The sequence below is a fragment of the Hirundo rustica genome, chromosome Z (assembly GCF_015227805.2).
Source record: "Hirundo rustica isolate bHirRus1 chromosome Z, bHirRus1.pri.v3, whole genome shotgun sequence".
NCBI lineage: Eukaryota > Metazoa > Chordata > Aves > Passeriformes > Hirundinidae > Hirundo > Hirundo rustica.
Window position 1 is genome coordinate 45,120,013 of NC_053488.1, and position 17,266 is coordinate 45,137,278.

At 45.4% G+C, this 17,266-nt stretch overlaps 1 protein-coding gene across 1 annotated transcript in view; it reads right to left on the minus strand.

Annotated features, from left to right (window-relative positions):
• CHSY3 (chondroitin sulfate synthase 3) overlaps positions 1-15,152 on the minus strand; it is a 152,326-nt gene extending 137,174 nt beyond the window's left edge. The window contains exons 1-2 of the mRNA XM_040091085.1: positions 14,438-15,152; positions 12,535-12,818 (exon numbers count right to left, since the gene is read on the minus strand). Of these exons, the coding sequence (XP_039947019.1) occupies positions 12,535-12,818; positions 14,438-15,152 (999 nt within the window). The remainder of the gene's footprint in view (positions 1-12,534; positions 12,819-14,437) is intronic.
• Between the last annotated feature and the right edge of the window lie 2,114 nt (positions 15,153-17,266).

Here is a 17,266-nt window from a genome sequence, read left to right on the forward strand (position 1 = left end):
TGGAAAAGTTTCCGAGTACACCACTTAATATAAAGAGGCATTTTCCCATTAAATTTACAGTAATATTTGCTGTAACTACTGGGAATCAACAACAAATAGGATAATAGAGAGCATTTTTACTAAAAGAATGTTGCAGTAATGAGACTGTATTCTATGGTTTTCTGTCACACTGGTTTTTCTGAGTTTTTTAAAGCCTTTTGATTATTCATAAAATGGAGTCAGACTTTTTAGCTACTGTACAATATTAGGAGCAGTTTCTGCCTTTTCTCACACATGTAACATGAACAAATCCTTTGTTTTTCATCCTCTGTCCTTTGTTTGCATATTTCTAACCTGAAAACAATTGTAACTGACAGTTGGTCTGGCCGTTCAGCTGGGAGGTGAAAACTCCAGAAGCCAATCCACAGCCAGACCCACAAATGTATAAAAAGTAAGAAATAAACAGGCAGAGGGGCTCTCGGCCTTGGCTCAGCCTTGGGCTCTCTCGGAGGAACAACTCTGCCCTGCAAAATCTCTCGTCTCCATGTGATTGCTTTGCGTATCCCAATCACAGTTGTCCTTGAACTTGGGGAAAAAAAGGGGAAAAAATCAATGGGAAAAATAGGTGTATCATTTATGTGGATGGACTGCTTTTATGTACAAAGTACCTTATTTTTTTTTAACATCAACCTTTACAATACCAAAGGATCAATATTGTACAGGATGCTTTGGAGGACTATAGTTTTTAACTCTAAAGTGAACACACTTAGAGGAATCACAAGGTTTGTCTTTACAAACAAGCCCTGAGTCTGCTGGTAGATAAAACTAGCACTGAAAGATAAGTGAAACAATGGAAAAGAAGATTCTACTGATTGATGAATGGAAAAGAAGATACTTGCCTTTACAAACAAATTGTAGGTTTGTTTGTAAATGAAATTGAATATTGAAAGATGAAAGCAACAATGGGGAAAAACCCATAAATCCCATAAAAATTAAAAATTAAGGGTGGGTTATACATTAAAAGGGGAATCTTAGGCATTTTGGGAAGTCTGTACCTCTCAAGTACCTCAGCCAGTGAAGAAAGAGAGAGGGAAATGCAGCCGGGAAATTAGGATAAAAAGGAGGCTGTGTCCTCCGAAAAACTGGGAAACCCCAGGGGAAATGACCCATGGCCTCTCCTTTTATTTGAATAAAGTAAAAGGACTCCTCTGTCTCCTTCTTTGGACAGCAACATCTGGAGTTCGTGGATTAGTTTTCCTAACAATTTGGGGGCTCTCATCCGGGATATTTCCACCATCCGGGGCGGCAGGCAGTGAGTGGAGCTGAAGGCGCCCCTCACCCAGTTTCGGTGATCAGTTCCCCTTGGTGGCGGCCGGCACCGGGCGATCGATTGGGTTCCCGAGACTGTCCAGGAGACAGACGAGTGGCGGACCAGGGGGGTCTGTGGAGAGTCCGCAGGGAAGGACCATTGAAAATCTCACCGGTGAGTAAAATGGGATCTTCGGGGAGCAAACCTGGGAGGGCGCCCATGGAGGGCAGCACAGGTAAACCTGAGAGAGCACCCATGGAGGGTAGCACAGGTGAAACACAGCACCCATGGAAGGTTGCTAGGGTAAAGCCGGGAAGGGGCCCCGGCAAAAGGGATGACAATCCCATAATACCCCTGGACAGTCCCTTGGGGACAATGCTGAGGTCTTGGGACAGACTACGCATTCACCCAGAGGTAACTATGGCGATAATAGTAAAATATTGTTATTTTGTGTGGCCGGAGTATAAGTTGCCAAAGGGGCTTATGTGGCCACCTTATGGAACAGATAGGATTCATTTGTGTAGTATTTTGTTGAAGTATTTAGAGGAGAATTGGAAAGGATGGATTGAAAGGGAATGTAGATTGATATAGTTTAGACAAGCAACAAAAGAAATCTATGTGTTAAAGAAAGAGGGAAAAAAAAAAAAAAAAAGGTGAGAATTCGGATGCTCTTCAGTACCTTCCCCTGTCTTGTCCTCCAGTGTTGCCAGCTGAACCAGGACCAGCTGCAGGTCCCCTGTATCCTCAACTCCCAGAGCAAAGGGATCAGGGGAATGTTGTTCCTGCGGCCCCACCTGAGAATAATAATGGTGTAGGGGGAAGGGAGCAGCCTATCATACCATCACGTAGATCTAGAAGAGGAAATCAATTGAGGACATCAGAAGCCCCCCGGACCCAAGAGACAGGGGTACATCAGACGCCACTCCACCAAGTTCCTTTGGGAGATCAGGGGGGAGGCTTTGGGTTTGTAATTGTACCACTTACTACCCACGATATAAGGGGGTTGAAAAAAAGAATTACCCCCATATTTAGATGATCCCATAGGGGTGGGGGAAAAGATCGAAGAATATTTAGGAAATGCAGATTATACATGGAAGGATTGGGATTTTCTCCTGGGGATTTTATTTGAATCATCAGAGAAACAAATCATTCTACAGAAAGCTCAGCAGCTGTGGGAGGATGAACATCCACAAACAGCAGGGGGGGCTGGTCCTAACATACCTACAGTGGATGATGCCATCCCCCAGGTGGACCCCCAGTGGAACCCAAATGAGGAGACCAGTTTGGCTCGCCTCCACGATTACCGTGCTTATTTGATTAAGGCAATTAAATCAGCAGTTCCCAGAACTAACAACATAGTTAAGGCTATGTCTTTAGAACAGGAGAAACATGAAAGCCCCTCTCATTGGTTAGAGAGGATTAGAGAGGCCTTGCAGAAACACGGGGGGATGGATCCAGAGGGACCAGCCTTTGACACACTGTTGAAGGTACAATTTGTTACAAAGGCCTGGCCTGACATATGGAAAGGGGTACAGAAAGATGAAGAGTGGCAGAACAAGCCTCTAGAGGAACTAGTTAGAAAAACACAGCAGATATACGTAAGGAGGGATGAGGAAAAGGTAAAGGCTAAGACAAAGATGATGGCAGAGTTTTTGCAGCCACGGAAAAATAAACAACAGGGTACAAGGGGACCCCTGGGACAGAGGGGACAGGGTCAGCCCCAGGGAAGTGGCAGAGGCATTCCCTCCTCAGCAGGGGGGAGCCGACCCAAACAGCAGTGGGGAAGGAACCAGTGTGCTATCTGCCGGGCAGAAGGGCATTAGAAAAGGGAGTGTCTGCAGAAACAGCTGAACCCTCAGGAGGAGGAAGTCCAGAGGATAATAGAAATGGATTGTTAGGGGTGTCAGGGGCTCCCATTATATCAAGGACCCACCACTCAGGAGCCCTTAATAACTTTTAAGGTGGGTCCAGATCGAGAGGAGGTGTGTTTTCTGGTAGATACAGGGGCCTCTCGATCCACTTTAAATTTTATACCTGGGGAGGGAGGAATTATCAAAAAGATCATTAGTCATTCAAGGAGTGAGTGGAAAAGATGAGTGAGTGTATTTTATTCAACCTCTATTAATAGATGTGGGGGACAGGTTTGAAAAACACGAATTCCTGTTTGTTCCTAATTGTGATTGTTCCTAATTTACTGGGAAGGGATTTGATGGTTAAAGTGGGAATGCAAATTAGTATTGCAAAAAAAAATTACACAGAGTCCAACACTGTGATATCTTTATGTAAAATGTCTGAGAAGGCTCATGCTGAAATAAATCTGAAAGTGTGGGCAGCCCCAGGAAAATACAGAAAACTAGACATAGAGCCTCTCCAAATTACTCTAAAATAACCAGGACAAGTGGTTATTTTAAATACCCTCTTTCAAGGGAGGGAAAGAAGGTGTTACAGCCTGTAATTGAGTCCCTGCTAAAAGCAGGTCTTTTGGAGCCGTGTATGTCTCCCCATAACACCCCTATCCTGCCAGTTAAGAAGCCAGATGGAACCTACTGAAGAGTGCAGGATTTAAGAATAATAAATAAAATTGTCAAAGCAAGGCATCCCACAGTTCCGGATTCCTATACAATCCTAAATCAGATCCCTTCTTCACACCAGTATTATTCAGTACTGGACTTAAAGGTCACTTTCTGGGAGTGTCCAATTACAGAAGACAGCAGACAGTATTTTGCCTTTGAGTAAGAACAAGAAGAAGAAAAAAAAGTGTTTATTGATGGGTCTTCAAGGGTGATAGAAGGGAAACAATTTACAGGATACTCTATCCTGAATAAAAAGCAATTAAATAAAAGAGGGAGGTTACCACCCACCTGGTCAGCTCAGACAGCAGAGCTGTATGCGCTTGTGAGAGCCTGTGAATTATACCGGGATAAGACAGTGAATGTTTTTACTGACTCTAAATATGCATATGGGGTGATACATGCATTTAGGAAACTATAAGAAGAAAGAAGTTTAATAACCTGCAGGAGAAAGAAGTTAGTTCATGAGAACTTAATCTCTGGCCTATTAGAGGTGGTGAACTTAACCAACAAGGGTAGCAATAATACACATTAAAGGACACCAGGCAGAGTGCTCAGAGGAGGCAATAGGAAACCGGCTGCTGATAAGGAAGCTCGAAAAGCTGCATTGTTGCCAGAAATCTCTAAGATTCTCCCCTTGCTCCCAGGAACTGCATCCATGCCAGAGAAACTGTCTTTTTCACCAGAAGAACTTGAGGTAATTAAAAAGAGTGGGGCAGAGGAAAAACGGGGTAATTGGTTTACAAGGAATGGCAAACAGTAGATACCAAAAGCTCTAGCCTTACAGTTATTAAAACAACTCCATGAAGGGAGCCATTGGGGCTCTTGAGGACTAGCAGAAGCTTTCCTCAAAATGTATGCTGCTGTGGGTCTTTTTACCCTGGAAAAGCGAGCTATTGAAGGTTGTTTGATTTGTGCTAAAACCAATAACAGAGTTACAAAGAAACTTGCCAGGGGAGTGAGGCCTCGGGCTATACATCCCTTCCAGAGATGCCAGGTGGATTTTACCGAAATGCCATGAGTGGCAAGGTTTTAATACCTTCTGGTAATAGTATGTCAGTTAACAGGGTGGCCAGAAGCATTTCCAGCCATTTCAGCAACTACAGGATCAGTTATCAAAGTATTTTTGGAACAAATAATTCCAAGATATGGGATTGTAGAAGCAATAGACTCAGGGGATCTCATTTTACAGGAAAAATTCTTCAAGGAGTTATGACTGCTCTAGGGATGAGATGGAATCTCCACACCCCCTAGCATCCTCAGAGTTCCAGCAGGGTGGAGAAGATGAATGGAGAAATAAAGGAACACCTTTTGAAGCTAGTAATCAAAACTAAGATGCCATGGGTACGGCTCTTGCCACTGGCTTTAGCAAGCATAAGGGCTAGACCCATGAGAGATATTCAGTTATCTCCCTTTGAACTGATGTTTGGAATTCCTTACCCTTACAATTCCCAGCCTAGTGGGGGCATAGAGATGTATATTTAAAACAATATGTGGCCAGGATACTGTCTCTTGTGAGATCTCTTTGACAGGAATCTCAGGTGGCACAGACCCTGCCTTTGGACTTTGCTGTTCACAACATCCCACCAGGAAATTAAGCCCTAGTTAAGGAATAAAAAGAAGCACCACTAGTGGCTAAGTGGCATAGACCTTTCCCAGTGTTGCTGACCACAGAAACAGCCGTCAAGACAGCAGAACACGGGTGGACCCACCACACTCGGGTCAAAGTCTCTGAGGCCCCAGAGATTTGGACATCTCAGCTGGAAGAAAAGGATGGGAAGCCATGACTGACACTCCGCAGGAGTGGACTGGAGCAGTAGCCAGTGTGTCGACATCAGGGGAAGCCTCTTGTGCCTACCCACAGAGTGCCTGCTGAAATAGTTTGTGTGAGCATCCCTCCTCTCGGATCTCCAGTCACTGAGGGCGAATCCTTGCTGTCATTGTTTTCTTTATGTTAAGCTGTTTCTGTGCCTTCACTCGCCACAGGTGGTGTGGAGGACAACGTGAAACTGAAAATTAGGTTAGGAAATTAGATTACACCATTAGAATGTTTCTCTTAATAATCTTACCTTTATATTGCCAGTTAGGCTGGGGTCAAAAGTGGGAAAATAATTTTTTAACCTTAGGAGAAGAAGAAGCAAAAACTTTTAACCTTAGCAATTGTTGGGTCTGCAGAGGGCCAGGGGGATCTGAAGACTGGCCATGGGTGGCTAGCCCAGTTGAACCTAAATGGTGGGTTAGCACCCTGAGTGAGGTCCATAATGGAACAGAATTTTGGGATGAGGAAGGAAGTCCATGGCAGCTTCATTCCTCTGAAAGAGGCATTTATTGTCTAAATAGAACAGAAGGCATACATGTGGGAAAAAGTGTCTGTGACTGGACTTTAGATTTAGATTGTTGGACCCCCAACTGCCCTCCTTATGATTGTTCCAAATATCAAAGCAGATAGAATCAAACACATGTTAAGCTCACTAATAGTAGCTGGGTAAAGTGTTCCTTCCATAATCACCAAAAAGATTTTGAAGGCTGTAAAGCAGTGGGAAAGGATAAGTTTTTTGACCCTGTATTTTCAAGCTGCCCACGAGATAATTCCACTAGTTGGACACACGTTGTCTGTGACTATCAGTAGAAATAGCAACACCAGAATAGAACTTGGACCCTTTTTAATAGGTTCTCGTTCAGATCCAACAAAACAGATCTGGAATGTAACTGCAAGTAGAAACCTTATGTAAGAGCTTAGAAATGCAACATTCTAACATCAGATAGTATTAGATTATTTTTTAGTAGAAGAAGGAGGAGTGTGTGGCAAATTAAATTACTCAAACTGCTGTTTGCAAATAGATGACAATGGAAAAGTGGTGAAACAATTAACAAAAGAAATAAGAAAGTTAGCTCATGTACCGGTCTAAACATGGAAAGGATGGGAATGGGACATGTTTTCATGGTTACCTGGCAGACTATGGGTTAAACAAAGGCTTTTCTTCCTCTTATGTGTGGTAGCAACTCTTATCTTTTTACCATGATCCCTTGCTTAGTAAAACTTATTCAACCCGTGATCAAAGGGATGCAGGTAGCAGCCATGCCTACTGATCCAGAGATGGCTACAAAAGGACAGAAACTGATGTCACTGCAAATAATTGCAAAAGCAAAAAACACCCAAGAACAAAAAATTAAGTCAATGATAACTAAAGTTTGTAAAGACAATTATTAAAAATAAAAGAGGACGGATTGAGAGGAATGACAAAATTTGTCTTTACAAACAAGCCCTGAGTCTGCTGGTAGATAAAACTAGCACTGAGAGATAAGAGAAACAATGGGAAGGATTCTACTGATTGATGAATGGAAAAGAAGATACTTGCCTTTACAAACAAATTGTAGGTTTGTTTGTAAATGAAATTGAATACTGAAAGATGAAAGCAACAATGGGGAAAAACCCATAAATCCCATAAAAATTAAAAATTAGGGGAGTTATACATTAAAAGGGGAATCTTAGGCATTTTGGGAAGTCTGTACCTCTCAAGTACCTCAGCCAATGGGGAAAGAGAGAGGGAAATGCGGCCGGGAAATTAGGATAAAAAGGAGGCTGTGTCCTCCAAAAAACTGAGAGACCCCAGGGGAAATGACCCATGGCCTCTCCCTTTATTTGAATAAAGTAAAAGGACTCCTCTGTCTCCTTTTTAGACATAAACCTCTGGCGTTCGTGGATTAATTTTCCTAACAATTGCAAGCACTAGACTTGATAATCCTTATGGGTCTTCTCTATATAAAGATTTGCGATATGATTTTCATCCATGTCTTGGTTTGAAAAGACAAGTATCTGCTAGGGAGAGGCGGGGCCTCTCTAGGAATCGGGAATTCCAATCCCTTCCCTCCAAGTAATTATAATATAGAAGATTAAAAAGGCTTTTCAGTCAGAGCTATGGGGAAAGGAATAACAGTTCTTTACTAGTAAGTATAACAAGGCAAACAAACAACGACAACTACAGCCTTAATAATAACAGAACCAGGAACCTTGAGGGGCTTTGTTTCACAAAGCCCGGGGCAGTCTGATCTCTTGGGACCCCGAGAGTACCAAGCTGGAACGGAAGAAAACTCCCAGGCTGGTGGACGGAACGGCGAGGGTCCCCAGCAGGCAGAGGGGTGTCCCGGCAGGCAAAGGGGGGTGGGTGTCCCAGCAAAGTGAGCAGCGCTGAAGGAGCCGCAACGGCTGGGCAGGGCTGGCCCAGCTCCAGCAGGGCAGGCGAGGAGCTCCGAATTCCTGGGCTCTCCAGCAGATGATGGATGGTGGTAGAATTCCCAGGACCAGACCCTCCGTTAACAGTGGACTATTCAAGCAGCTAGCCGTCACCCTACCGTCCTCTCCGAAACCGAGAGCAGAAGAAACCACCCTCAGCTCCCGGAGCCCCTGAGCCTTTCCCGCCCCCGAAAACTAAGTGATCTACCACTCTCTACTTCTTTTGTGTGGGTCAAGTACCCTTTAAGCATCAGTATTTAGTCTCTTAGCAACTTATTGGAGGGGGGGAATTCTGTAAGGGAAGGAAAGAAAACCGAAACCAAACTTAACCCCTAACAGTCCATAAAAAGGGGGAAAGGGCTATAAAAAAAAAAGCTTTGCAACCATTTGAATATATACACCAATGAACTGTCTTTAGATGTTTTATGCTGCATTCAACATTTTTCATTTTCCAAAAAACCCACATTCTTTGACAGTATTTACACCCTGAAAATGTCTTCTTCAATTGTTATAGCCACTTATTTCATACATAGCGTTTTATTTAGTCATTTTGTGAAACTACACTATTTGATCTGTTCAAATCTCAGATTATAAATTACAAAATGGTCTTTTGATTAAAATACATTTTTTTAAAAAAAGGAGGGAAGGGAAGAGAGATAAAGCAATCAGCCCCTACTTCAAATCATCCTCTATGAAGTCCCTTTTAAACAGCAAAACCAGGAAGTATACAGCATCTCAGCTTTTTAACTATATTTTTGTTTTCAAAAGAATAGAAAATACATGACTCACCAAAATCAAGCAAAATTCTTCATTCATTTAAAATAAAAACATTTGAAGGCTTCAAAATTAGTGGAAGAGAGTGATAGCTTGAAATACGAATTCTGAAAGCAAATCAAAAGGCCCTTTTAATCTTTAGTTTCTGATTTGGGGAAGCAGAAGATGCTACGACCTTACAAAAGCTAACAGTCTTTTTCCAGAGATACTTTAGACAAATTTGTCAGGTTTATTATACCTTAATCATTACAGCATCATCAAAACTAAGGATAAATTAAAACATTATCTAAAAAAAATATACCAGAACAAGGGTGAATCTTCTGTAGAAAGAAAACAATCCATCCAAAATATACTTCTAGCAGATACCTTCTCATGAAGCAAGGAAATGGTTTAGATTTAGGCTACAGATCAGCTGTTGCTTCCAGACAACTTGAATCCAAGCTGCTGTCAAGACAGCAGTTTGACACTTTTCTGGTTATGACCACCTCTTTTTCTTCTGATACTCATGCTCAGCAAAGTGGATCCTGCCCCTGTTCCAGCTCACCATAGGGCTGCAGAAGTCCAACAGAACAGGACAGCAAGCCAAAAGAGACACTAACCTGAGTGTTCTCCTCTTTCTGTCCTCCATTTTTCACAAGGACCCTAAAAGACTGTCATTAGATTTACTTTCCCAGAAATCTAATGACTAATTCTTTATTTAGAGTGGAGGAGCTCCATCAGCAGACAGAGAGAAAGGTTCATCACCTCAGCTGTGAGTTACTTGGTACATGGGAGACCCAATCCCTAGCCCTGGCTTCATTTGGAAGGATAAGAATTTAACTCTAGAAAGCTCAAAACATAAGTAGCTAGCTCACTGCAGGTTCATAATTTTTTTTTTTTTTTCTTATTCATTCTTACAACAACAACAATTTAAAAATTTAAATACCAAAGTTGTTACTCTCTTCTTCAGCAAGCATATTATGCATATAAGCCACCATATGCTTACTAGATAGCCCTAAGTTGCAGCAGAACAAACTCTGACAGGCAGCCAGTCAACTACACCAGCTGAGCCACCCAGCAATGATCAAGCATTTCAGGTGTTCTCAGCAAGTCTTTGATTTTCTGATCCAGCTCTTAGAAAAGAAATCTAGTAAAAAATAAGGCAACAATGATTCAACCCTTCTGGAGCTACAAAGCTCCTATGAATTTTAATGTAATTGTTTCCAGCTTATATTGGTCTTTACCAATACATGCAAAATACAAATTATCCATCTTACCAAAATCAACTAAGTTCACAATAATCTTGCAGCTCACAAAACTCAGTTTAATACTCACAAGAAACAAGAGGACTTCAGGACAAAAGTACAACTGGCTATACAGGAAGTCCTGCCCCCAATCTTAGATTCTGTACACAGGTATCTGAAGGAATATTCCCCTTCTAGCACACAGAGAGTGTTTCTGATCTAACACTGGAATGAAAAAGCACACAGAAACAGCTTCAGTGCCCCAGGAGGGGGAAAAAAAAAAATATCACTCCTTTCACCAAATAATCCAGCAATCTTCAACACACAGATCTGCTCAGGTGGAGTATCATACTGTTGCACAGCACAAACTATGCCAAAGAACAAACATAGCTTCTCTTTCCAGACACCCCACTTCTCTCCTTCCCATCTAAATAGGTTTAATGGTGGGATCCTAAGCAGCTCTGTCTTCATCATCTGCATTTTCCAAAGCAGCTTCTGCACTGTCAACAAAGTCAAAGATTCTTCAGAATCAGATAGAAATACTGGCCAGAAATTAGGAGGGACTATTGCAATGCCCAACATATTTTTTTCCCTCTACTCTTTACTACATAGACCTAGGTCCTTCAAGAGCAACTGACAACCAAGACCAGTGTAATTCCTTTCCAGATCCCATACAAGCATGAGATTTTTTCAAAAGGTTTGTTTTCAGGCCTCAATCCTACCATGAAATGCTGAGCTTCTGGGTAGTCATATAAATCAAATATGTCTCCAAAACTGTATTTTTTTGTTCCATCCCCCTTAAGGTCAGTGCCTGGAGCTGACATTTCCTGACATTCAACATCAAAAATAATTATAACCATGATGACAATATTATCAGTTTTCATCCCCTCCACAGATTTCTCCCTCCCCAAGTCAAGACAGGAAAACAAACCCAAAACCCTTTCCACGATACAACTGTCAAGGCAGAGTCTTAATGCTGCCACCTGATACAGATCAACAAGCACCATACACCCATAACAACTGGAAAATAGCTTTGTACAGACACAGCCCAAATACATCAGCATGTAAGATGAGCCTGCCAACGTACCATGCAGTTTGGATGTCTGATTAGAAACCACTGGTCTCACATAGTTCTACATAGATTTCCATCAGCACTGTAAATGCCTTTCTTGCTCTGCCAGAGCATCACATGTATAATCTCACAGAGACACTGACAACATTTAACAAAAGAGTCCTGAAAGACATCTATCTGTTGTGAAGTAAATAAGTTTTGCCTCTCTAAGAGTTCTACCTGACTAGTACCAAGCAGGTAGTATTTTCTTTCAGTCACCTGTTTACGTATATTGTAGTCTACTAAACCCATTTATAAATGGTCACCTTTCCCTGGGCCACTCAGAAAAATGCTGTTACACAAAATTAATTATTTTTTATGACCTCTTGACACTAAATACCACATAACCTTATTCTGTGTCCCATTTTAATGGATTTTTCCTGATTAATGAGGGAGCGCCACAAAAGCAAACACATAATAATATTACAGAATTGGTCAAAATAAGTGAAATAATATTCATTATATGAAGTTTCATCCTTTACCCTTTCTTGTAGTTGTATGCTCAGCCAATTTTTATCTATGAAGATAGTCCTGCAAATAACCACAATAATTCCAGAGACAACAGCATGAATTTTAGTTATGGCACGAACTTTTTGGGTACTGCAACAGACCCCTATTACTTTAGAAAATGCTACTACTGAATGAAGCTATTTGTTCCTAAAATTACTTCAGCACAGGAAAATTTGTTACACAGAACATGTTCTTAATCCATTTTAACATGGTTTCATGCTAAGAAAAACACTATGAAAGTTGTATCAGAGAAAGGCAGTGTAATAAATTTCATCTCTGTACAAAAAAAAATAATCCCAAAACAACCAAACATACCTATTTTTGCTTTTGTCAGATAACTAACTTGAATAAAATATATGAATAATTAAGAAAATACAGGCAATTCTTAAAATGCCACAACATATTTTAAGATACTGTGATGAAGGGCAAACAAATATGCCTCATGCTTTTCCAAACTTGAAGAGATCTGCTTAAAACAAAATCTGTCCTGAACAGTATACATATCAAGTACAAAAGCTTCCCATCAAGGATTGCTTTGAAACTCTCTAGGTAATGCTCTAGCAAATTACAACATAGCAATGCTTACAACATGGCTGCAGTAATCGTCACCAACAAAAACTGTAAGACATTAGTAGAAATAAATATGATTGCAGCAACATGCTGAGAATGTTTTCCTCTGATTTCCTTAGAGTCTGGAGCTCACATTCTGATGCAAGCACTGGAAGATAATTAAGGTGGAAAGTGACTGTTGATACAGCTACTTACCTTGTAAGATGAAAAACTCTGTAAAGAAAAAGCACACTACAATTTTCACTGTCGCTTACCTCATAGGACCAAACGCACTGAGTTCCTCCAAACCTCCGGACACACCTGCCCACTTCCACATCTTCATGAGTGGTGTACATTTCTCGAAGGCATTCACCTATATGTGGCACCATCCTCCGGAGAACTTCCCGGCTGAAGATCATTCCTGGCCCTCCCATGCAGAAATTTTCTCCAGGCTCCAGCCCCAGTTTTCCGAGTTCTTCAATATTACCCAGACCAGTCTGCCCCAGATACAGAGGTTTACTGCTATTCAGTGAACGAAGAAACTCCTCCAATTTTTCACCTGACAAAAAGACAAGATCACTATTATTTCTCTGACTGCTCTGCCAGCCATCTCTTTTCCTGTACTTCAAGCCTTCATAAAAAAATATAACAGGTATCTGAGACTGTCAGAGGAAATCAATTCCAAAGAAGAAATCTCACAGAAAACATTCTTGGACAAGTTCACAGGGGGTTTTATTGTTTGGTTTTTTTGTTTAATTAAAATTACTATGACATTTTCCTTCCAGCCAAAAGCTGGAATATGGTCAAAACTTAATTTTTAATAGTGAACATTGTTCTGTTCAAACAATACTGATGGAAAGCACTCACTAGCACAAAAGTCTGTAAAGTTTGACATATAGCTCCAGGCTGGGGAGGAATTGGAGTGGATGGAAAATATCAGGTAAGATTTTAATAGGATTAATTTTTGAAAATACCAGAGCAAATGTAAATTAACTAAGAAAAACATGTTCGATTACAGACTAATCCTTGGAAAGAAAGTAAAACCCTTGCTAGTTCCAGTGCTAGAATGTTTATACAGTTTCCTCCAAATCCCTCAGCTAGTTATTTTAGGAAACTTTGTTTAATATTTATTTGAAATTAGAAGTTTCTGGATAGGTTTAATTTGGTATCATGTTATCAATTAAAGCCAGTTTCAGTACAACTTTGAAATGAGCTCAAAGAAAACGCAACTCTACATCTGCAATTGAATGTATATACATACATACAAGTGTACATCTGCAAGTATTTGACAGGTGATGAGCAGGCAGCCCATTAAACGACTCAAAATTAAGTGACAAACAGGGAAGGGTACAGCCACCACCGATGAATTTACAACAGTGTGAGCAACCAAGCTCACAACCTGGGCTTATGCTTTCAACTTCAGCTTCCCTTTTAAAAGCGCGGGACACGGCACGAACAACGCCAGCCTCAAGAGCAGACCAAAAAGAAAGTAGGCTGCAGATCATCACGTCCTAACGGTGCCATGAAACTAGCACGGGAGCAAGGGCTAGCGCTGCCCGGAGGCACTCGCGGCACTGCACACTTGTAGTCGGCGCCCGCGGCGGCTGCGCCCGCCCAGCCCAGGGTGGAGGCAGGCGGAGGGCTGGTACCAGCGACAGCAGCGCCACTCCCGAGAAGTTCCGCACCGGGGGGCCGGGGCGAGGCGCTACCGCCAGACACACTGCGGTCGGGTCATGGATCCTACACTGCCCCGCCGCCCGCCGCGCCTGGTGGGACCGGACCCTCTCCGCCGGATCACGGCGGAGGCTCGTCCGGAGGATCGCCACGGAAGCGAGGACGGGGACAGCAGCACCGGGACCACACGCCCATCCAAGGGACCGTTCACCGTGTCCGGTGTGGTCCAACCCGCATTTTTGGCTCACCAAAGAGCCGCGGCCTCCGCAGAGAGGGCCCGGCCCGGGCACGTAGAGATTCCCTCAGGGATGGGGAGGCTCCCCATGCCCCGCACACCCGGGCTGGAAGCAAACGCCGGCGGGGTGGTGGCAGGTCGAAGAAACCCCATCCTCCCCCCGACCCAGGCGGGAACCGAATCTCTTCCCTACCCACCGTGGAACACCGCCGGGCTCCCAGACACCGCTCCCCTTCCTCCCTGCCTCCGGCGTGATGCACCCCGGTCACCTTTTATGTAGACGTCGTCGTCCGCCCGCATGAACCACTCGTACTTGTCCAGGTAGTGGTCGTGCATGTATTTGATCATCATGAAGGACTTCTTTTGCGGCGGATATGAGTCGTCCACTCCTGGCAGTGCGACGACGGGCAGCGGGGGCATCCCTGGGGGCGCGGCGGAGCCCTGGCTGGAGAAGAACTCCACGCGGCCCGGTACCGAGGGCGCCCACGTCCGCTGCGCCGCCACCGCCCGACTGCCCAGGTACTTCTGGGCCGTCATCACCCCCACGTAGAGGAAGTTGCGGGGCTTCGTGCAGCCCTGGGCGCCCCCCCAGTCCCCACTCCCGTTGTGGCTGCCGCCAGGCCGGTCTCTCCGCTTCTCGCCGCCTTCCTCCTCCTCCTCCGGCTCCCCTTCCCCGCCGGCAGCGGGGCTGGAGACCGTGCCCTCCGCCACCGCCGGCGGCAGCTCCCAGGGGCTGCTCCTGAAACTCGAGCCGCCCAGCACTGCCGCTATCCCCGGCGGCGCCTGCTGCCCGCCCGCCGCCGCCGCGCCCAGGGCCGCCCCCGGCCCCGCCGCGCGGCCGTAGTAGGAGCAGAGGCTGGCGCCGCGCCGCTTGTTCTCGCTGAGCTCGGCCACTCTAGGGGCGATGAGCCAGGAGGCGGCGGTGAAACCCAGCACCAGCCCCAACACCACGCTCAGCCAGGGTCTCCGGGTTCGCGCTGCCATGTCGCAGGCGGGGCGGCTCCCGGAGCAGCGCTGCCGCCCCCGGCGTTCCGCTGGATGCGACCCCCGTCCCGCGGCGGCCTCAGGGGCGGTGTCTCCCGCCTCGGGTCCCTGCCCCGCCGCGGCGGCCCAGGCGGCCGCGCTGCTCCCGACTCAAACTTCTGCGGGCGGGAGGGGGCGGAGCGGAAGCGGCGGCGGAGCGCGAGCGACGGCGCCTCCGCTCCGCTGGCACCTTGTCCCTGCCGCGGCTGGTCCCTCCCTGCCCCTCCCACGGCTCAACCTCCTCCGCCTCAGCCTCCTCCGACCTGGCTTCCGCGCAGCGCTCGCCGCCTTCCTCCGCGGCTGCCGAGCGCCTCACCCCGGAGGACGCCACCGGCGCCCGAGCTGCCCCGGAGAAGTGGCGGCAATCGCCGCCGCTCCGGAAGGAAACGATTTTTTTAGATGCCTCGCGCGGATCCCCCGCGGCGCGGCCTCGGCACCCGGACCGGCCCCGCCGGCGACACTCCTGCCCGCTGGGGCGGGGGCAGGGCGGGGGCAGGGCAGGCCCGCCGGGCGGCGCGGAGAGGTGCGGCTGCCCTCGGCAGCCTCGCTTATCTTTGGATTCCCCGGTGCGTCTCGACCCGCTGTAGCAGCGGGCGAGGCCGGGGTCTCGTCAGCGGCCATGGGACTCCGGGCAGGACCGTTCCGCCGAGTCATCTCCTCCAGAGGGCTGGTCGTGGAAGGCAGGTCCGGGGTGTCGTGAAGGAGGAGAGAAGCCCTTTCCGCTGCCCTCGCTCTGGCCTCGGCTTTCTGCCCTCGACAGTTGACAACTCCACAACTAAGAGTGCCTTTTCCTCTGGCGTGGATTCCCACGGCCTGGGTATATCATTAGTATTAGCAGTGCTAGTATTATTGGTATTGTTAAAATTTCTTTGGTTCTCATGGGCTCCAAGATGCTGAACATTGCTACTTCATCGTCCTGACATCTGGGTAACCTCTTGGTAATGGCACTGTCCACAGTCCAGGATGACTGACAGCAGGAATTAAACGTTCAGGACACTGTGCCTATAGGGACAGTTTCAATTCTGAAGTTTAAGGTTGCCTGCATATCCGCCATATTTATACTTATCCTTTATTTAATTGTGCAAGATGTCTGTCTCCAACAAAAGTAATAAATTGGTCCTCACGTCCCTTTGTCTTTTCACTGAAATACATTGAAACAACAGATCTGGTAGCATATATTTAATAGTTTTCAGCAAAACCACCCAATTTTGTGGCTAATCAGTGGCATTGTCTATCCCTTCTTGTGACTTTATCAATTGTCAGACACATGTCAAGGTGGGAGGAGAAGTATGGGGGCTGGAGTTTTTGATGTTAGCAAAAGTATGCAAATAGTGTGAGAAAAATTTCAAGCCTTTTTGGAAAAAGACTGATACTGCTTTACCCACCTAGCAAAAGCAAGTCTACTCTGCACAGTCTTTAGCTGTGAAGAGGTCACTTACTGAAGTAATTTGCAGTTTTTCCGTGTGACTCCGCCACGTGCAGTGAGCAGGTAGTGTGTGTTCCATGTGGTTTTGAGATGTGGAAGCATCAGGCTCAGGATACTCTGTGGCTGCCGCAGGACTGAGTGTCCTTTCCAAGCAGTACATTGTTAATTTTCTCCCCATGTGCACACAGGCTGGCACATTTATAAGACCAATCAGTAAGGCACTAGGTATTCACTTCAGCTGTCGCCACTAAAAAACAGCCCAAGTGCTGTGCCTGTCTTCCCCAAGCTAGTAACAGACAAGCTAAGCAGAAAGGATGTCCTCCAGAAAGGCTTTAGAAAGGCATTGGGAATTGCCAGTGCTACGAGTGTCTCAGCTTTCTTTACGAGCCTTGCATTTTAAAATACTGTCATCTGTCCCTTCCCCCTGGCTCCTTGCAAACCGTTGGGAGTTGTGGGGCCGTGGTGAGTCATTGGCAGTACAACCCCCAGTAGTAAGGGCTTCTTGAGACACACACAGCCCCATCATAATGGTGTCCTAAATTTTCAGACAACTTACTGCTCTGGGGTTGCAGAGGTACAATGTGTGCCACTAAGTCACTTCCCTTGCTTAGGCACATACTGAAATTACTCCAGTCAGTGTCAGCTGCAC